This window comes from Otolemur garnettii, unplaced genomic scaffold, assembly GCF_000181295.1.
Source record: "Otolemur garnettii isolate 467f Iridium unplaced genomic scaffold, OtoGar3 scaffold00001, whole genome shotgun sequence".
Classification (NCBI taxonomy): Eukaryota; Metazoa; Chordata; class Mammalia; order Primates; family Galagidae; genus Otolemur; species Otolemur garnettii.
In genome coordinates, this window is record NW_003852396.1 from 69,356,102 (window position 1) to 69,377,835 (window position 21,734).

Genomic DNA, 21,734 nt, shown 5'->3' on the forward strand with positions numbered 1-21,734 from the left:
GTGCCGAGGAGAAAGTGTGAGGGGCTGGAGGGTCTGTCTGTGGCCTCACACCCTGGAAGCAGGGAGACCAGCTGGTGTGTGTGCAAACTGCGGTGAGGCCTGGTGCCCATACCAAGGGCACTGTGGCTGCTGCTTCCCCCCTGCCTTCCAAGCCTTTTGTGGCCAATCCTAACCCAGGACCGTACAGGAAAGAATATTCTAAGAAATGTAGTTCCAGCTTAGGTAATCTGGCCTACTACAAAATGACCACACTGTCTGAATTCTGGAGCCACCATTCAAGTGATGAACAGGACCTACCCACGTGAACGTAGATACTAAAGTTGAGAAAGCTCCAAACGGTATTTAGGAAGAAGGAATGATGCAGATACGTGGTATGAAGACCAAGTGCATGAGCCGTGCGTGTGTAGAGCAGAGCAAAGACTTCAAGGCAGGCTGTTGGGGTTCTGGAGGATCTTGTTTGCCACATTAAGGAATTAGCTATAGAAATTGGAAGCCATCAAGGGATTTTAAGCAAGGAATAAGTTGTATTTTGTGTTCTCTTGACCTGCTAAATGCTATTTCTTCCCTTAATATGCCATAGTTTATGTATCCATTTTCTTGTTGATAGACATTTAGTTTCAATTTTTTAAAATAATTGTCACATTTTTAAACATACTGCCTTATACAAATACAGACATTTCTCAAGGACTAGTCATATTTAGAACTAGTCATGCTGGCTTATAGGATATGTGCATCTTTAACCTAACTAGATATTTTCAAATTAGGCTCCAATGTGGTTAACCAGTTTACACACTTATCATTGATGAATCAGTTTTGAGAGACCCACATCCTTTTCGATACATGCTATTAGGTTTCTAAATTGTGCTTAGCGTGATAATCTGTGAAACAGTTATTTCACTGCGATTTTACTTTTTAATTCTATAATCACTAGGGAGGATAAACATGTCCCCAAATGTTTATTGGCTATTTGTGTTTCCTCTTCTGTTACTTGCTGGATTTATTTTTGCTGATTTGTCTATTTTTGTGGTTTTTCTCTTCTTATTGATTTATTTTTCTCCCCCTTCTTAGATTTTTCTGGATTTTGTTTCCTCATCAATTTCTTCTACTTCCTTATAAGTTATATGCTGTTTCTCTTACTTCTGGTTGTTATCTTAAATATTATAACACATATTCATAACTTACTCATCTAGAATTATGAGAATTCGTATATTTACCTTTAAAAAAATAATACAAGGGCCTTAGAGTATCTTTTGACCTTTAATCCCCTGTAATTGGTCAGCTTTTTTTTTTTTTATTAGAGACAGGGTCTTTATCACTCTTGGTAGAGTATTGTGCCGTCACAGCTCACAGCAACTTCCAACTCCTGGGCTTAGGCAATTCTCTTGCCTCAGCCTCCTGAGTAGCTGGGACTGCAGGCACCCGCCACAGTGCCCAGTTATTTTTTTGTTGCAGTTTGGCTGGGGCTGGGTTTGAACCCGTAACCCTTGGTATATGGGGCCAGCACCCTACGCCCTGAACCACAGGCGACTCCCAGCTATTTTTGTTGTCTATTGTATTTTAACTCCACAGAATCTTATTGCTTTATAAAGGTAACATTTGCTTAGATCTGCCACATATTCATTTCATACACTTAAGATTTTATTTGGGATCACTTTTCTTATGCCTAGAGTAACAAACAATTAACATTCTTTGGTGAAAGTCCACTGGTAAAGTTGTTCTTGTCTGAAAGTGTATTTTGCTTTACTTCTGAAAGATAATTTCACTTAGCTTTTTCTGGCTTCCACTGTCTCTGCTGAGTACAGTAGTCAGATGTCAGTCTGTGGCTTCTTTAGAGGTAATCTACTCCCTCTCTCTCTCTCTCTGCTTTTAAAAAATATTCTTCATGTCTCTTGTCCAGAGATATATGGGATTGTGGGGTCCTTTTTTTTTTTTGATTAATTTGAGTTCTCTGTAGATCCTAGTTATTTAAGAGAATGGATTAACTAGCTGGGGTATATATATACCGTGGAATACTATTCAGCCATTAAAAAGATGGAGACTTTACATTTTTTTGTATTAACCTGGGTGGAGGTGGAACACATTCTTCTTAGTAAATCATCATGAGAATGCAGAAGCAAGAATCCAATCTATTCAATTCTAAAATAAAAATAAAATTCACATACTATACAAGTCACATTTAAATGTGTGACAGACCAACTTGCTCTGTCTCCAAGTGTTTCACTGTTTTTTTTCATGTTTTTCTTTCTCGTTTTCTCTTTGCTACATTCTGGGTAATTTCTTTTAGTCTGTCTTATAAATTAATAATTCTTTTCTTTAGCTGGGTCTAATCTACTTGAATTGAGTTTTAGGTTTTAGCAAATATAGTTTTGATTTGTAGAAGTTCTAAAAGTTGTTCTTTATAGCTCAAACTTGTTTTTATCTTTAAAACATAATAAGCATAATTTTTGTCTCTCTTTTCAATATTCCAGTATTTGATGTCTTTGTTAGTTTGTTTTTGCTATTTATTCTGTTGCATGCCTTATGTCTTATTTCAGCAGTTCTCAACCTATGGGTCGCACTTGAGCCGGGGAGTTTGAGGCTGCAGTGAGCTATGATCATGCCGTTGCACTCCAGTCTGGATGACAGAGTGAGACCTCATTTAAAAAGCAAAACAAACAAACAAACAAACAAATAAGAAAATGGCCCCACCCTCCCCCCCAACCTCTCCTTGTACCCTTCCCCCTAGTTCCTGGTAACCACCATTTTACTTTGCTTTTTTCTATGAATATGACTATTTTAGGTACCTCATATAAGTAAAATCACACAATACTTGTCCTTTTGTGAAGGGCTTATTTCACTAGCCCTCAGGGTTCATTCAGGTTGTAGCATGTGACAGTATATCCTTCCTTTTAAGGCTGAATACTATTCAACCATATATCTCTATATACAGATATATAGATATACCATATCACGTTTTGTTTATCCATTCATCCATCCATGGACATTTAAGTTGCTGTCGTGAACAGTGCTGCTAAGAATATGGGTATGCAAATACCCCTTTGAGACCTTGTTTTCAATGTTTTTGGATATATTCTTAGAACTGGTGGATCATATAGTACTTATATTTTTGACTTTTTGAGAAATTATCATACTGTTTTCCCCAGCAGTTACACTATTTCATAATCCTACCAGTACTACGCAAGGGTTCCCATTTCTCCACATTCTTACCAACACTTGTTTATGATTTTTTTTTATTATTTTCAGTTTTGGGCCAGGGCCAGGTTTGAACTCACCACCTCTGGTATATGGGGCCAGTGCCCTACTCACTGAGCCACAGGCACTGCCCTATTTATGATATATATATATATTTTTTTGCAGTTTTTTGGCCAGGGCTGGGTTTGAACCTGCCACCTCTGGCATATGGGGCCAGCTCTCTACCCCTTTGAGCCACAGGTGCTGCCCCTGTTTATGATTTTTTTGATAGTCATCCTAATGAGAGTGAGATGTTATCTTATTGTGGTTTTGATTTGCATTTCACTGATGAATAGTGATGTTTAGCATCTTTTTATGTGGTTGTTGGCCATTTGTATATCCTCTTTAGAGACACGTTTATTTCACCTGCTGCTAATGATTTTGGGCACTTGTTTATAGGTGTGTGTGTATATATATATACATATATATATATATATATTTTTTTTTTTTTTTTTTTTCTGAGACAGAGCCTCCCTTTGTCTCTCTCACTAGCATGCCATAGAGTCACAGCTCACAGCAACCTCCAATTCTTGGGCTTAAGTGATTCTCTTGTCTCAGCCTCCCAAGTAGCTAGGACTACAGGCGCCTGCCACAACACCCAGCTATTTTTTGTTGTTGTTGTTGCAGTTGTCATTGTTGTTTAGCTGACCCAGGCCAGGTTCGAGCCCACCAACTTCTGTGTATGTGGCTGGCGCCGTAACTACTGTGCTACGGGTGCCGAGCCTCCTTAGTCTTTTATAGAATATAGTCTTTTAAAAAATATTTTCTTAAAATATTTCACTTTTAAGTCTTTGAGTGCTAGTTATATTTATATCTCATAATTCAATTACATGTATTTCTTGGGGATTAAATTTCTGCTCTTTGTATTTTCTGAGTCTTGTTGATGGTGGTTTATTTTCTCATGTGCTTTGTAATTCGAGACTGTGAGCTTGTGTTTGTCAGGATTTTGTCTGTCAGAATCCTGGGCAGCTGGTGTTGGGGGCATTGGCCTCTGAGGGGATTTCTGGTTCCTTCTGTCCGGTGTCTTGGGTGCCACCAACTTGCAGCTACTTGATGTTACTCTCTTGGCTTGGAGCTTCCTGGACCATGCTGGGAGTACAAAATTACATCTCAATTGCAGAGTTTGATTACTACGGACTGACTGTTTGTTTCCCCCCAGATTCAAATGTTAAAGCCCTAATCCTTAATGTGATAGTATTTGGAAATGGGGTCTTTGGAATATAATTGGGTCATGATGGTGGAGCACCCAGAAGTGGGATTAATGCCCTTCTAAGAAGAGACACAAGAAAAATAGTCTTTTCTCCACTCTATGAGGCTAGATCAAGAAGGCATCCATCTGAAAGCTAGGAAAAGAGCCCTCACCAGGAACTGCATTGGCCAGCATTTGACCTTGTACCTCCCAACTTCTAGAACTCTGAGAAATAAACTTCTGTTGTTTAAGCTGCTGGGTTTTTTTTATTGCAGCCTGAAGTGACTCATACATAGACATTAATGATTCTCAGTTAGACTATATTACTTCCTGGCTGAGACAGATAAGTTTCTTTGGTTGATGTTACTGACATGGAGCAAACCTTTCCCACTCTTTCCTTTTTAGGTGTGATTCTTTTTTTTTTTTGCAGTTTTTTTTTTTTTTTTGAGACAGAGCCTCAAGCTGTCCCCCTGGGCAGAGTGCCGTGGCATTACAGCTCACAGCAACCTCCAACTCCTGGGCTCAAGCGAGTCTCTTGCCTCCACCTCCCAAGTAGCTGGGACCACAGGCGCCCGCCACAACGCCCGGCTATTTTTTGGTTGCAGCCATCACTGTTGTTTGGCGGGTCCGGGCTGGGGATTCGAACCCGCCACCTTAGGTGTACGGGGCAGGCGCCCTAGCCGGTTGAGCTATAGGCGCCGAGCCTTTTTTTGCAGTTTTGACCAAGGTTGGGCTTGAACCCGCCACCCCTGGTATATGGGGCTTCCTCCTCCACAGGCGCCACCCAGGGTGTGATTCTTTAAGATCCTAGTTTTCTGTAGATTTCTCTGTATCAGCTCCTACCATATATGCCCAAGGTAGTTATAGCGTCAGCACTAAATTTTCTCACTTCAGCTTCATTTTTAACTCTGGATATTTTCCTTCTGTCTTTTGGTGAGTTCAGCTATCCATTTGAGAGGGTGCTCCTTACTTGACCTGGCTAGGTATTTTCTAGTCTGCTGTGGTACCGGCCAATGGTGGTTTAACCTGAGCCAACATAAGATATCACAGGTCAATTATTTCATGGAAACTTTTCCCTAGGAGAACATGCCTTTTATTATTCTTGTAAATCTCTATTATGGTTGGCTCTTGAACAATCCCCCATGGAGCTGAAAATTCACATATAACTTTTGATGCCCCTAAAACTTAACACGAATAGCCTAAGGTTAACTGCATGCCTCATTCATAATAAAGTGTTGATTAGTGTGTATTTTGTATGTTATGTGTATTTCATACTGTATTCTTATAATAAAGTAAGCTGGAGAAAAGAAAATGTTACTAAGAAAATCATGAGGATGAGAAAATATGTTTACTCTTTGTTAAGTGGAAGTGGATCATCACAGAGGGCTTCATCTTCATTGTCATCACTTGAGAAGGCTAAAGAGGAGAGGTTGGTTTTGCTCTAAGGAGTGAAAAAGGCAGAGGAGGTGAAAAGCGTGGCTGGAGAAGCAGATACACTCAGTATAACTTTTATTGAAAAACTCCCGTGTGTAAGTGGACCCACGTAGTTCAAACCTGTGTTGTTCAAAGGTCAACTGTATTTAGAATTGTAAACTCACTCTCCCCTGAAGAACCTACTTTCCTTGAAAGCCATTCCCTTTCTAACTCCAACTTTCACGTCTCTTGACCCACCGTGTATGGAGATACCTATGTGATCTTTGCTCCACACCTTCAACGTGAGTAATATAATCACTTTGTACAGCCTCTTCTCTTTCAAACACCAACTACTATGACACTTTTCTACCTTCTCAAAAACTTCAGGTCCTGGCTCCTGATTGCCTCTTTCCCCTTCCTTTCTGAAATCATATTCCTTTCGGCAATCTTCCTTGTCTACTTTAGCATCATGTATCTTCTAATATCATAGCTTCTATGTTCCAACTAGTGGAATGGTTTCTACCCCTAGAAATGTAGCCACATCATTTTAACCATACTGGATTGAAACATACTTGCTCATGCTGACTGCTTTTTTTTTACTTTTAGAGTTAGGATCTCACCCTGTTGCCAGGGCTGGAGTACAGTATCATAGGTAACTGTAACTTCAATTTCTGGGCTCAAATAATCCTCCCCAATTGGCTGAGACTATAAGCATATGCTACCATACCTTGCTGTTTTTTTTTTTTAAATGTATAGGGATGGGGTCTTACTATGTTGTCCAGGCTGTTCTTGAATGCCTGGCTTCAAGCAATCCTCCTGCCTCTGTGTCCCATAATGCTGGGATTATTGGTGTGAGCCACACTGCCCAGCTGCTTTTCCTTCTTTAATACATGCCTTTGATTTTAACACATGCTCATGATTTTTTTTTTTTCTCTGCCTGGACTGCCCTTTTCACCTCCTTACTTGCCTCAATCCTAAATATCCTCTAGGACAAACAAAGACACCAACTATTGATTGAAATCTTCCCAGCTCTTTCCTACTGGATGTGACTCATTCCTTTTTTTGAACGCCATAGCATTTGGTTTATATTCTCCTGAGCCACATTTCACCCTCTGCTTTGAATAATCTTACGTATTTGTCTTACTTCTAGTTAGCACCTCCCGGTACCTGGGCACTCCTTTATTCTTTAACAATAGCTTTTGAGCACTTACTATGTGCAGTCATTGTGCAAGTTTAAGGTTACAAAAAGCAAATACCATAGACAGTGTTTCAAAGTTCTCCTTTAATGAAAGGATAAGTGATTGATTAAAAACATGTATTTTTCAAATGTAGACAAATACAAAGAAGAAAACAAAAAGAGGCCACAATCTCCCTGACAGGTCAACAGCAGTTGACAGTATAGTTGACAGTGCAAAAGCAAAAACAGTATTCCTTGGGATGGGGGAATTTGCATTTAATGCCACGGGGGATTGGCACTGATGTCCACCCATCCAGTTCTCAAACAGGGCATATGTGGCCTAAGTTTTCTCTGGTTTTGCACGGGATTTGGATTTGGAGAGCACAGCAGTGCTCTCTTGGATGTGGGAAAGTAAAATGTGGGTTTCCCACACTCAATGTTCTCATCCTAATCTCTTGAGATCTGTGACAGGCAGGCCATTAACTCAAAAATATTCCTGGAATCGCTGTTGCTGCTGGAAGTGTTAGTAGGTCCTGGTCTCAGAATCCTCTCTAGGTATTTAAGCTGTACCGGGAACTTCCACCAGATGGCTCTAAAGTACACCTGGGACCCGAAAGAATTTCTTTTCTTTATTTTTTATTTTTTGAGACTTAGTCTCACTCCGTTGCTCTGGGTAGAGTGGTGTGGCATCCTCAATCCTGCAGCCAAACCCAGAATGCTATTATCCAGAAGCACAGGCCCAGTAGGTTCATTTCATTAACCTCTCACTTTTTTTTTTTTTTTGCAGTTTTTGGCCGAGCCCTTGCCCTATGCCTTTGAGCCACAGGCACCGCTCCTATCGCTTTTTTCCCTTTTTTTAATATTTTGGTGCCATGACATGGACACTAGTCAAGGTTGCTGTGGGCACTCTGCGTCTAAATTTACTTTTTTTAAAAATTAAATCATAGTTGTGTACATTAATGCAGTCATGGGGTGCAGTGTGTTGGTTCTATACGTCTTAATTTACTTTTTAAAAGGCTCCACTACTGCCTTATGAAGGGGTTTTACTGAGCATGTATTAGTATAAGGCTAAATCATGTTAATAACGCAGAAACAAATGAAAATGCCTCCATTTCTGCCTCCACAATTACACAGGTAGAAAAAAAATCTGCCTGAATATAAGCATCTACTTAGATATTTTGTCTTTCCTGCTTTTGCACATACGTATTTTGCCTAAGAGTGATCATACACCTGTTTTGGACTATGCTGTTTTCATGTTTAGTGTCCTTAAGTTATTTCCTTACCTGCATATATCACGTTCTCACATTATTCCCTTCTAATCATGTTCCACAATTACTTTCGGTAGTTTGCAGCATTTTGCTATTAAAAACAACGCTGTCGTAAATATTTTTGAAAAACGTTATTGATACTATCCGCAGGGTAAACTCCATAGAGGGATTGTAGGAATGAAGAGTATAGACATTTTATATTTGATGGATAGTACCAAATTGCCCTCCAGGAATGTCGCACCCTCCCCAGCACTGATTATAATAAAACTTTTACTTTTTTTTCGGTTTTTAAGTGAAGCATAGGGTCGCATTAGTTTGGGTTTGCAGACTCCTTAATTAAGAATGAAGCTGACCATCTTTGCGCTGCCCTGACTCCTCCCGGCCAGCCGGGGGCGCGGGCCGGCCGCTTCCGCATGCGCAGTGCGCTCCGCGTCCGCCGTCCCAGAGCCCGGTCGGTGGCGCCGGGCTCGCTACTCTCAAGCCTGGCAGACCTGGCCCTGGCGGTGGCTGCTGCCGACTCGGTGCAATCCGACCGGGGCGGCCGTGGCCGACGACCAGCAGCATGAGCCGGTGACCCAGCGCGGGGCCGAGCAGGAGGCAGCCGTGGGCGAGGTAAGCGCGGCGAGCAAGGGCAGCGGCCGGGCCGAGCGGGCGGGCGCGGAATGAGGGTTCGGGCCTCCCTGGCCCGCAGCGGGGACGGGCCCGGCCGCCGGGGGATGGGGGGCGCGGGCCGCGCGGAGTCCCGGTGGAGGCCCCGTGGGCTGTGGGAGGCCACCCAGCCTGGCCGGGGACCGCTTACAGAGATTCCATGCTTTTGGAGCGCTTTGATTTCCGCACTCTCTTCTTCCTCACCTATCCCTTGGCCACTCCTGCTCAGGTTCCCACCTGTCTCCCTCGCCACTCCTGCCCCGTCTCCGTTCTTTCCTTTTCTTTAGGGACCCGCACCTACCTTTTTCTGCAGGAAGTGTCCTCTGCCAATACCTCTCCTTTCCTTGCCTTCCGGAGGGATGTCTTGCATCTCTGGGTCTGCAGTGGCTTGGTGGCATCCCCTGCGGGGCCGGATGCCGTGGGCAGGACTCGGTACTAGGTCGGAAAAGTGGCAAAGGGCATGTTGGCTCAGGACGTCGACGTGAAGCTTTGAGTCTTGGAGCTTTGCTACGGGCTTTGGGAACAGCCAGTTTTGAGATTCAAAGAGTTGCCTGGTGTAATTTACTGGAAAGTGCTAATCTAGCGGGGCCCATGACTTATTTGCCTGTTTTCTTTTGAAATAGAAATAGATCCATTTTAATTCTTATTATAAGTCATTTAAGTGCTCTCGGTACTTTAACTGGTCTTGGTTTTAAAGTTCAGAGCTCAAAAGCTATTCATGAAAATAAAGTGTCTGATTTGATTTCTATCATTCTTCACTTTCCCTTACTTAATCCTCCTGGTTGCATGTAAGGGTATGATTGGATAGTCAACTCTGAAGCCATTCTGCCATGATCTGAATCTAGCTTTGGCATTTTCTAGTTGTGTACTATTGGGCAGGATATATCCTTTCTATTGTACTTCCCATGTGTAAAATGAGGGTAGTAATAGCTTGTTACATAGCACTGTTGATAGGATTAAATAAGATAACATTAATACAGTGCTTGAAACAGACACTGGCAAGTACTAAGTGCTCAGTCAAGTTTAGTTATTAAAACACTGTTCATCGCATTAGTTATAGTATAATTCCCATAATTAAGAGAGTACAGTTTTTGATTGAAAACCATTTTTAGGGGCGGTTAGCCATACTATAACTTTACTTATAAAGAATCCTGGCTTGGCGCCTGTAGCACAGTGGTTACGGTGTTGGCCACATACACCCAGGATGGTGGGTTCGAATCCAGACCTGGCCAGCTAAACAACAATGACAAGTGAGTGCAACAACAACCAAAAAAATAGCCAGATGTTGTAGTCCAGCTACTTGGGAGGCTGAGGCTTGTTTGAGCCCAAGAGTTTGAGGTTGCTATGAGCTGTGACGCTACAGCACTCTACCGCGGGTGACATAATGGGACTCTGTCTAAAAAAAAAAAAAAATCCTATCAAGTAAAGCAATGAATTATGGATTTTCCTGCTTTTGGTTCCCCTTACCAGTTGGGGTAAGATACAGTGTAGCAGTGTCCTGGGGGAGCTGTGAGGGCTCCTCTAAAAACATTAAGAAGACAAGAGATTGTGACTTGAAACATTGGACTAAGTGGATCTGATGTAACCTGAAGCACCAAGGAAAGGTTATTTGGGCATATTCTAGGAATAAATAATTCCGGGAACAGAAAAATGCATCTCATCCTCATGATAGATTGCAGTTAAAGGACTTTTCCAGTGACTCAGTGCTTGACAGCCAGCCAAATGATTCCACTGTTTTGTAAGGACAGGTTTGATGTGTTTCAAGAGAATACAGCCTAAATTCTTTTTGATCCTGTTTTGATCTAGGCTATGGTGTTATATGACATAAACATTTATTAGAAGATTCCTTTCAGTCTGGACTCTTCCAAGACTTTTAATTTCTTGGTGGAAAGGAGTGTCCTCTGGATGGAAGGATTATTACTTGTTTCCTTGGATGATGGTTTTGGGAGATATACATCTTTCTGCCTCACCATGTGGAAACTGTTCTGGGAAGATTGGTTCGGTGTGGTACAGAGGTGAAGTCACAGTATTCAGAGTCTGGAGCATTGTCAGTTCAATCTGGGCTGGCAGGTTTACAACATGTGTACAGTTTTATGTAAAGGCAAGGGCGGGTAAAGGCCTCTTTGAATGTGTCATGTGGGATGGGTGGGAGAGGAGGGTATCAGGGGTACCAGATAATTTAGAGTCTAAGAAAGTAATCCAGTCATTTCTTCCTCTTAGGAAACTCCTTCCAGTTCAGGAAAAACAATAATCAGATGCCATCACTTATAATAATTCAAGACTTGGATGCTGAAAGTTTGTGCCTGTAACTGGGAAGGATGGTGATATTCATTTATTCAACAAACATTTATGTTTGTATTAAATATGTTCTAGACGTGGTATTAGATGCTGGGAATACTGAGCAGAGATGATAAACTCAGATTGTAAGAAAATCACAATCAGTTGAGGAGACAGACTTGCAGATAATTAGTTAATGTAATGTGTCAAGGGCTGCACTGAAGTGTGTGAGAGGTGATACGCATGCTCACAGAGAAGGTTCTTTATCTCTTTTTTTTTCTTTGATTTCCCTTTCTTTTGCCCCTCATTTCTTTTTTTTTTTTTTTTTTTGAGACAGAGCCTCAAGCTGTCCCCCTGGGTAGAGTGCCGTGGCATAGCTCACAGCAACCTCCAACTCCTGGGCTCAAGCGAGTCTCCTGCCTCCGCCTCCCAAGTTGTTGGGACCACAGGCACCCGCCACAACGCCTGGCTATTTTTTTTTTTGGTTGCAGCCATCATTGTTGTTTGGCGGGCCCAGGCTGGATTCGAACCTGCCACCTTAGGTGTATGTGGCTGGCGCCTTAGCCACTTGAGCCACAGGCGCCGAGCCATGCCCCTCATTTCTTATATATTTAATATTAAGTGTGTTTATTCTCCCCCAAGTGCTTGCCATGTTTCTTAGCTTTTATGTAGCATTTCTTAGAGTTTGATACAGATTGGTAGGAGTTTGCTTAGCCTGTAGAGGCATACCTCAGAAATGTGGAGAAGTTTGAGGGTGTCCCTTGACCAGTGGGGGTGAGCTTTGGTGGATGAATGGGATCGCTTCCTAGCCTTCAAAGGGACATTTCCAAGGTATGTTCTGTGTGGTTCTTATGAGGGATTCTAGCAGAACTGAGCCCTGTTTGCCCAGCTCAGTCTGGTGACCAGCTCCGTTATGAACCCTAATGGCTTTCCATTCTTCCCCGACTCCTCTCCACGCTTCCTCTGGCTTTCTGGATTCACCTTCTGCAAACTATGTGCACCCAAATTGTTTTTTCTTATTTGGAAGAGCACAAACTAAGACAGTTGGTGCTAGAAGTGGCTCTTGAAATCAGGCCCTGAGAATAGTATTGTGTAACTGGAATCAGCCTCAGTTGGCAATAAGGACCACTTTGCTGGTACTAAGTGAGGTGCCAATAACCCCTGATATTTTCTAGTATCATGGTTGGTTGGAATGAGATTCAGGTAGAAGGGAAAGCACTGATTAGTTTAGAAGCTCTGGCACTTGAGCAGAGGTTAGGTGATGGGGATGGTGGAGTTGGCTGGCTCCTGTTAGCTCCCTTAGAAGTCGTTAGGTAAGAGAATGCCAGGCTCACATCAGCCAGATATTAATTCAGGGCATGTAGTGAAAAACTGAATGCTTCATGGGAGGATCTCTTGCAGCTGAGGGCAGGTTGTATTGAAGCTCAGGCCCAGAATTTAATCCTAACTGTGGCAGAACTGCAAAAGAAGCTGATTGCATAGCCTTGACAAGTTGCCTTTGCTAAAGTTTAGCCAGGCACCTTCAAACTACGGCCCACAGGCCACATGCAGCCTGCCTAGGACATTCATCTGGCCCGCCGGGTGTTTTTGCCATTGCTGCCTGTCCTGCTTAGCAGCCGACTTGGCCTGGGGCCCGCAGCCTGGCCTTCCAACGGTCTGAGGGACAGTGAACTGGCCCCCTGTTTAAAAAGTTTAAGGACCTCTGGTTAGGCAATGATAGCAAGAAATTAGACCCTGAGGCCTGGGATAAAGATATCTGGGTGGAGGCACTGCGAACTTTGAACTTGCAGATTTCCTTAGATCCTCAAATTTGAAGACTAAAACTATGACAGGTAGCAAGCAAAATGTGATGCCTAGGGCCCCTGCTTTTGTCTCCAGCAATTCTGCTGAGTCCTCTTGGCACCCTGCAGTCAGTTCCTGCAGTTCCCTGTCTCTTCCACAAACACTTGGTGATGTTTGTCCCTTATGTTTGTTAGTGCGGACAGGTATAGATGTTTCGTTGTGGTCTTCTTTATTCCCTGACTATTGATGAAACTACACTTCTTCTACATTTTATGTACCCTTTTTCTGCCTCTTCTGTGAAATTCCTGTTTAAGTCTTTTGTCTAGTAGGTTTTTTTTTTGTCTTGGGATTTAAAAAAAATTTTCTTACTGCTTGGTGAGTTTTTTATCCTGGTTGGTAGTTCTTACTGGTTTTATGTGCTGTAGATATCTTCTTCAGCTTTGTAGCTTGTGTTTTTATTCCCTTATGGTGTATTTGATGAACAATCCTTAATTGGCACTGAATTTATCATTCTATGGTTTGTACTTTTTGTACTTTGTTTTGGAATTTCATTCTGTGCCAGAAGTCATAGATACTCTCTGTCATATTTAAATATTTTATAATTTTGCCTTTTACATTTAATTTTAAAATCTACCTTAAATAGATTTTCTCTCCTTTGCGTGCTTTTAATATTCCTCTTCTCTCCCACCCCCAGCATTTTACTTTGATGTATCTAGGTGGGGTTGTTTTTGTGTATATTCTGCTTAGAGTTGAACATCTTGAATCTGTGAGTTGATATCTTTCATCATTTTTGGAAAAACTTAACAGAAGACACCTGAATTATTATACCTGCTTTACACTCAGTCTGTTGGATTGTCATATGCCTATATAGCTTTTGGAAATGAAAATGAAAACAAATAATGTCAGTATTATTATGAAATTAGCTTAAACCCTTTGAAAGGGCATTGGGGGCCAGCTAGGGTACCTGGACCATTTTGTGAGAACTCCAGGGTTTTGGTATGAAGCCTATTGAAATGAGCTGAGGAGTGGTCCCCCCCCCCCCGAATTTTGGAATAATTTGTGTACAGTTGAAATTATGAGTTCTGGAATATTTGGTAGAAATTGGAAAATCTTCTGGGTCTGGAATTTTCTCTATGGGGAGATTTGTATACTTTTGATTCAGTTAATTTAATGTTATACAACTATTCAGATTTGCTATTTCTCTTTGGAATTCTTTTGATAAGTATATTTTTAAAGAATTTCCATTTTCATCTAAGCTGTCAAATATAATGGCATAAGTTTGTTGACATCATCTTATCTCGTAAATATATTTAGCATTTAGAGTTATGGTCTCCTTTTCTTTTTAGATGTTTATTTGTGCCTTTTTTCTCTTTATTCTCCATTAATCTTGGAGTATTTTAATCTCTAGCAATTAATCTGTGTCATATGTCAATTTTATTAGTCTTTTTTTTTGAGACACAGTCTTACTTTGTTACCCTTGGTAGAGTGCCATGGAGTCATAGCTCACAGCAACCTCAGACTCTTGGACTCAAGTGATTCTCTTGCCTCAGCCTCCTGAGTACTTGGAACTACAGTTGCTCACCACAGTGGCCAGCTATTTTTAGAGATGGGGTCTTGTTCTTGGTCAGGCTGGTCTTGAACCTGTGAACCCAGGACAGTGTACCTGCCTCAGCCTCCCAGAGTGTGAGTATTACAGCTGTGAGCCGCTGTGCCCAGCCATAATATTAGTCTTTTTTTTTAAAAAAAAAAAAAAAACAACTATTAGCTTTGTTGACTATTTCAATTTTGTTCTTAATTTCTGTACTTTTATTTATTTCTTTGAGCTTTGAGTTGTCTTATTTTGTTGTGATGTGTCTTTTTTTATAGTTAATCTGCAACTCATGAAAACTTGTCAAACTTATGTGTAGATACTGTTTCTCTTTCTCAGTTTTGTTATATATGAAAACAGAATATTTCAAACTGTGGGTCACCCATTACTGGGTGGTATAATTGATCTAATAGGTCATGGCTAGAATTTTTTAAAAAGCAGTAGAGTAACAGAATAGAAAAATAGAAGGTTCATCACATGTTCTGTGGGTAATGATGATGTGCTAAGCTGTTCTGTGAAACTTTATTTCAAATATACACGAACACAAACATCTGTTTATAAAATATATTTCTTACTGTGAGTGTCAGTTTTAGAAACTGTTTGAAAACAATGGTGTTAAAAGGTGGTTTATCTAACATTAGTAAGAAAAGTTTGAAAACCATGGTGTTAAAAGGTAGTTTATCTAACATTAATAAAGATTTCAAACCTAATTGTATAAACCCCTGAGGAGCCTGCTTTTAAGTGACAGATTGTGTGACCCTCTTTTAGACCTAAAAACCTTCCGTTGTGGAGGCCAAGGAATCTGTGTTTTAACAAATTCCCCATGCGATTCTTACCCTTGGTGAGCCACTGATTTAGGATTTGAATAGACCTCAAAGTCTGCTGGGAAGCTTTAACAAGGACCAATGGGGCACAGCTCCTTGCATGGATTTGTCTCTAAAGTCCTTTTTTAAAATTTAAATCATAGCTGTGTACATTAATGCAATCATGGGGTACAATGTGCTGGTTTCATATACAATTAGAAATGTTTTTCATCAAACTGGTTAACATAGCCTTCTGCAAACACCAGGAGGGGTACATAAAATGGCAAGCAAGCCACACGGCAGGGGAAGCAGGTGGGACGATTCTGCTGGCTGTTAGCATATAGACAGAGTGAAATAGTGTGCACACTCACATTTGGGTCAGAGATGGATTAGCATATGTTGAGTAGTGGCTAATGTATATGCCCCAAAGGTGATAATTTTTAAAGTTAAATTTCGTACATTAGTGACAAGCAAGTTCCTTGATATGTTCCAGTTCCTGGTCTCAGAGAGGTACAAGTTGAAATTATTGATGACTGTTGAGCACATTGTACTCAGAGCTGACAATGATAGCAGCGTTCGCGATGTGGCAGTACTTAGCTAGCTGCTCACCAAGCAGTTGCACCTTGTGGGTGGTGATAGAGAGAGTCCATTTATCTGAAGCGAAGATGGTTGATAAACCTTAAGGTAGCTTTTTAGTTATTTCTCATATTAATATTTTTTCTGAAAGATCAGTGAGTAAAGTGAGACCATGTTGTAGATTGAGACTTTGACATGTGAAATGCCAAAGTAGCTTATCACAGTGACATGTTAAGTCTGTGACAGATGATGTAACCACCATCTTTAGGCATCAGATGGAAGGTTTGTTTGGTAAGGATCTTAAATTGTGTTCTACAGGGGAACTCTCCATTTTCCCGTGAGGACTAAGACATTTCTTTTCTCCGTCAGTGATGCTTGTTGGCCATTTCATTTATCTATTGCTGTATAACAATATACCCCTAAATATAGTGGCTTAAAAAGATGCCAGTGGATCATTTATTTGCTCATGATTCTGCAGTCTATGTAGAGCTTCTGGGGGATGGCTCATCTCTGCACCGTGGCTTTGGCTGGAATCTCCTGAAGTTTCCTTGTCCTGGGAGCAAGGCTTCCTGACAGCGTCACCGCTGGTTTCAAGAGGATAAGGCAGAAGCTATCAGGTCTCTCAAGGCCTGGGCTCAGGAGTCTCAGTATGTCACTTCAAACACATTTTCCTGGTCAGAGCAAATCACAGAGCTACCCCCAGATTCAGAGGGAAGAGACATAGATTCTCTTAACTGGAAAAGTATCACGCACATTTATGGATGGGAAGAATTGCTGGTGCCCACTTTTGGCAGTGAACGCACCACGCTGGCTCTTTTCTTTCTTCCCTCTTTCTCTTCTCTTTTCCCTCCCTCCATCTCTTTCCGCCCTCCCTTTGTCTCTCCTGCCTCATTCATTTCTTCCTTTTATCTAAATTTGCCAACTATCACCTTCACTATAAAGCATCAGTATATTTTGTTTAAAGATGAGTATTTTCTTATTGATCCCTGTTTGCACTTTATTGTACGTTCCCAGTGGTGTTTTTGACCTTCTGCCTTTTGCCTTAGTTTTGTCTTCTCTCCCTCATTAGACTATAAGTCACGTGGGGTCTTTGCTGTCATCTTTGTTTCCTTCACAGTGCACGGTAGGTGCTCAGGAATGGCTTGAATAAATAAATGAGTAGAAGCAGATTTTAGAATAACCAAGCATCAGTTTGTCCAGAGAAATCATCATTTTATGTTAGGCAGGTTTTTCAAAATAACAACAAAATAACTGTCTTTAGCTATTTCACTTTTGATTTTTCTTCCCAGACACCCACATCTGCCAGCTTATGCTTTAAGTGAATATATATATGTATAGGTTACAGTTATATTTTATACTGTATATCAATACAGGGTATCCCAAAGGTTGCTCATAACGTCGCCATACGTAGGGACATGTTGGCCATCTCTTTATAAAATTCTGTAGTGGATATTTTGTAAATAAAGGTACATTTATGTATAATTTCCCATTTGTCCTATGTATGGCGACTTTATGGGCAACCTTGGGGACACGTTGTATTTACATTAAATATTTATACATGATGTTAAATATTAATAGGTAGATTAAAAGTTGAACAGTCCTCTGAAGTGTCATTTGCCGTCCTAAGTGATTTTTCTTGTTTCTCTCCCTGGTACCCAGGAGTGTGAGGAAGAGGCTGTCCGTGTCATTATGTGCGCGTCGGTCAAGTATAATATCCGGGGTCCTGCCCTCATCCCAAGAATGAAGACCAAGCACCGAATCTACTACATCACCCTCTTCTCCATTGTCCTCCTGGGCCTCATTGCCACGGGCATGTTTCAGTTCTGGCCCCATTCCATCGAGTCCTCGAGTGACTGGAGTGCAGAGAAGCGCAGTGTCCGTGACGTGCCCGTGGTCAGGCTGCCGGCCGATAGCCCCATCCCAGAGCGCGGGGATCTCAGTTGCAGAATGCACACATGTTTTGATGTCTACCGCTGTGGCTTCAACCCAAAGAACAAAATAAAGGTGTATATCTATTCTCTGAAAAAATATGTGGATGACTTTGGCGTCCCAGTCAGCAACACCATCTCCCGGGAGTACAACGAACTGCTCACAGCCATCTCAGACAGCGACTACTATACTGATGACATCAACCGGGCCTGTCTGTTTGTTCCCTCCATCGATGTGCTCAACCAGAACACACTCCGCATCAAGGAGACAGCGCAGGCATTGGCCCAGCTCTCGAGGTATCTCACGCTTAGGCAGACAAAGCCCCAGAAATATTTGAAGGGCCCTTCAGGGAACAAAGGGGAGGAGAGAGATAGGAATGTTTCCCCTTTTGAGCTGGCTTCCTGATGGATGGGGGGATGTATAAGCAGCTGACCTGTAGCAGGAGGCCCGTGTGTGAGCATCTGGCCTCTGTACCTGTGGAGAACAGGCTGCTGTCTTTGGCACTATTGCTCTGGCTTCCCAGCTTTTCAAACTAAGGGTGGCCCTTCTTGCCATACTTTCCCTTTTAAATCTAAATACACTCCTCCTCTTACTACTTATAGAATACATGTTAACTGTAAATAGTCTGACAATGTAGGTAGATAAAAAGGAAGAACATTAAGATTTATTCTCTATAGGGGTACAAGTGAATCTTTCTAAGAGTAGAATGTGAACGTTTTAAAACAATAACTGAGAAAATGACATGAAGGCTGTGTTGACCAGTTTGATGGAAGTATTTCGGATTGCATGTGAAAACCCCACACTGTACCCCAGAAGTGCATTAATGTATGTAGTTACCATTCAATAAAAAAAAAAAAAAAAAAAAAATCAATTAGGAAAAAAAAAAGATTTATTCTCGAATTTCTGCCTGTAAGAGATAAACATTGATATTTTGGTATTATTTTTCAGTCATTTTGGTATAAAAAATACACATATACTTATTTGTCAGTAATATTTTTTGGCAAGAATGGGATCATACAGTACATGCTCTGGCTGCTTTTTTCTCCTCACTATATCATGAATATATTTCTGAGTAATTTTATGTTCTTTATGTAATTTTAAGGATTGTATAGTACTCTATTTTGTGGAGGTTCCGTAATATATTTAGCCAGCCTTCTATATTTTATTTATTTATTTTTTTGAGATAGAGTCTCATTATGTCACCCTTGGTAGAGTGCTGTGGCGTCACAGTTCACAGCAACCTGAAACTCTTGGGCTTAAGCAATTCTCTTGCCTCAGCCTCCCAAGTACCTGGGATTACAGGCGCCCGCCCCAACACCCGGCTGTTTTTTTATTGCAGTTGTCTTTGTTATTTAGCAGGCCTAGGCCAGGTTCAAACCCAGCCTCGGTGCATGTGGCCGGTGCCCTAACCAACGGGGCTATAGGCGCCGAGCCTATTTTATTTATTTTTTTGTTTCTTTAACCAAATGGTGAACAATAAGTAACAATAAGTAGCTACTTTTTCCTTTCAAGGAATCAAACTAGTATCTGATGTACTGTTGGGATTTCCAGGAATTAACTTTGCATACCTGAGGAGTGACCCTCTTTGGGGTTAGGGATACTTGGTGCTTGTTGTCCAGTAACTGAGTCTTGTTTCTTCTTAGCTGCCGTGTGAATTCTCCTACATGTGTAATTTTTTGATAGGTGGGATCGAGGTACAAATCACCTGCTGTTCAACATGCTGCCTGGAGGTCCTCCAGATTATAACACAGCCCTAGATGTCCCTAGAGACAGGTAGGCATACTGGGGGCTGTCTCTGAAGATGAAGTAAATGTAAGATTTGTTCATTATATTCCTAAGCCTACTGGAACATACTTTATAATAGAAATTGTTTATTAAACTAGAAAATTGTCCTAGGTATTTTCTTCCTTAAGGCATAGAAGTGTGCTGTTTTAGAAAACCAGTTAAAAGCTTGTGTCCTACCATAGCCTCTAAAAAGCCTTATTTTCTTGGGCTATCTGCATCTGAGCGTAAAATTCCCAGTCTCCAAGCATGGTTCATGATTGTCTTGTGTCAGCTCTCTCTGAATTTAGGAGCATTTGCTGAGTAGACCGAAGGCTTCCTGAGGGAAGAGGGAATGGATCTGTGAAATTGATCCCTAAAGACTATAATGTAGGGGGAAGGGAGGGTGCTCTCATTATCATTTACTTGCCGTTGTTTCAAACAGTGGGGTGCTTCCTTCCGTCTTTCCCCTCCTTCCCTCATGACTTTTTTCCCTCTTTCCTACAGCTCCCTTCTTGCTCCCTTTTTTCTTTCCTTTTAGTAAAACCTGCCAAATAGGCAGATGTGGTATGGGATGGCCATAATTGCATGATTGTGACTTTGAATTCACTCATTATATTTATCTGCCCTTTCATACACTGACTGAACCACTTTGGCCAGAGGCTTCTTGGAAATCTCTGGAACAAAGTGCTATTTAAGGCAGTAGTCCTTAAATAGGCGTTTGGGCACCAGAGAATGATTTCATGGAAGATAATTTGTTCACGGACCAGAGGATGAGAGGGGCAGGTGGTTTTAATGTGAGTCTATAAGCAGTTGATTTATTATGGTGTCATGCGGTCATTCCTCTCTGCAGTGGTCTTTGCAGCTGCTCCTCAGTGCTGGTATCACCACCTCAGATCACCGGGCATTACATTCGCATAAGGAACACTCAACCTAGATTCCTCGCATGTGCAGTTTATAGTAGAGTTGTGCTTCTCTGAGATTCTAATGCCACTGCTGGTCTGACAGGAGCAGGAGCTCAGGTGCTGATGCAGTGGGCTGAGCATGCAAAGCTTTATCTGTATTTACAGCCTTTCCCCGTTACTCGCATCACCACGTGAGCTGCGCTTCTTATGCAAGCAATGGGGAGTGGCTATCAATACAGATGAAGCTTTGCTCACTGGACCCCCTGCTCACCTCCTGCTGTGAGCTGGTTTCTAATAGGCCACAGACAGGTACTGCTACAGCCTGGGAATCAGGGACTTCAGATTTAAGGGACCTTGGTTCAAGGCTTTGAGGAAAACAGAAAGTTTGGACTCAAGATAAGGGTTCTGGGCAATACTCTAACAAGTTAGAGGATTATTAAAAGAGTATGAACTCATTTATCACTAGTCTTATTACAGTTGATGTTTAGCTCTTGACATAATTGTTACAGAAAAAAGGTAACCACTTGCGCCAGCTGCAGTTCTCAATTTGTTAGAAGGTAACATTGTTATTTATGAAAGTCTATGCTTAGTAGTTCTTTTTCACAGATTAAACCTGAACCCTCTTTGCTTTAAGTATTTTAGAGTTAGTTTTAAGTTTCTATCTGGAAATAGTCATGACTAGAAGAGACAAACTCTGCAGGACCACCCCTCCATGTTAGTGTAGAGACCATTTTGGACAATAGAGGGCAGTCTAGCTGCACAAATGCTGTAGGAAACAGCTTAGACCCAGGGCTATACCATGATACACACTCAGCCCCAGTGAAGGTGTGTTTATTTCCCAGTAGGCTACTGTTTTATGGATTTGGTTGTTCTGGGGAAGTTAAATACTTTAGAGAACAGAAAATGGAAGGAAAAGAGTTGTTAGGAACACAATGTCTTCACCTCCTGTTCTGGATTTCTTTTCAGAAGGGCTTCTTTCTGATTGAGGTATTTCACTTTTTGCTAACATTTTGGTATACACATCTGTGTGGGAGATGGATTTTATTTTTATCAAGTGTACATGTTAAATGGGGTTTCATTTCTCTGTAGGAAGGTATGAAGTAGACAGGAGAAAAGTTTGATTCTTGTTAGTGTTTAGGAGTTCACGAGGGTTAAATTATTTCTCCTATATACTTTTTTTTTTTTTT

General features: G+C 41.4%; 1 protein-coding gene across 1 annotated transcript in view; it reads left to right on the top strand.

Annotated features, from left to right (window-relative positions):
* The first annotated feature begins 8,638 nt into the window (after nucleotides 1-8,638).
* The window catches only part of EXT2 (exostosin glycosyltransferase 2), a 147,740-nt gene continuing 134,644 nt past the window's right edge, over nucleotides 8,639-21,734 (top strand). The window contains exons 1-3 of the mRNA XM_003781248.2: nucleotides 8,639-8,890; nucleotides 17,612-18,177; nucleotides 19,565-19,654. Of these exons, the coding sequence (XP_003781296.1) occupies nucleotides 17,642-18,177; nucleotides 19,565-19,654 (626 nt within the window). The 5' untranslated portion in view covers nucleotides 8,639-8,890; nucleotides 17,612-17,641. The remainder of the gene's footprint in view (nucleotides 8,891-17,611; nucleotides 18,178-19,564; nucleotides 19,655-21,734) is intronic.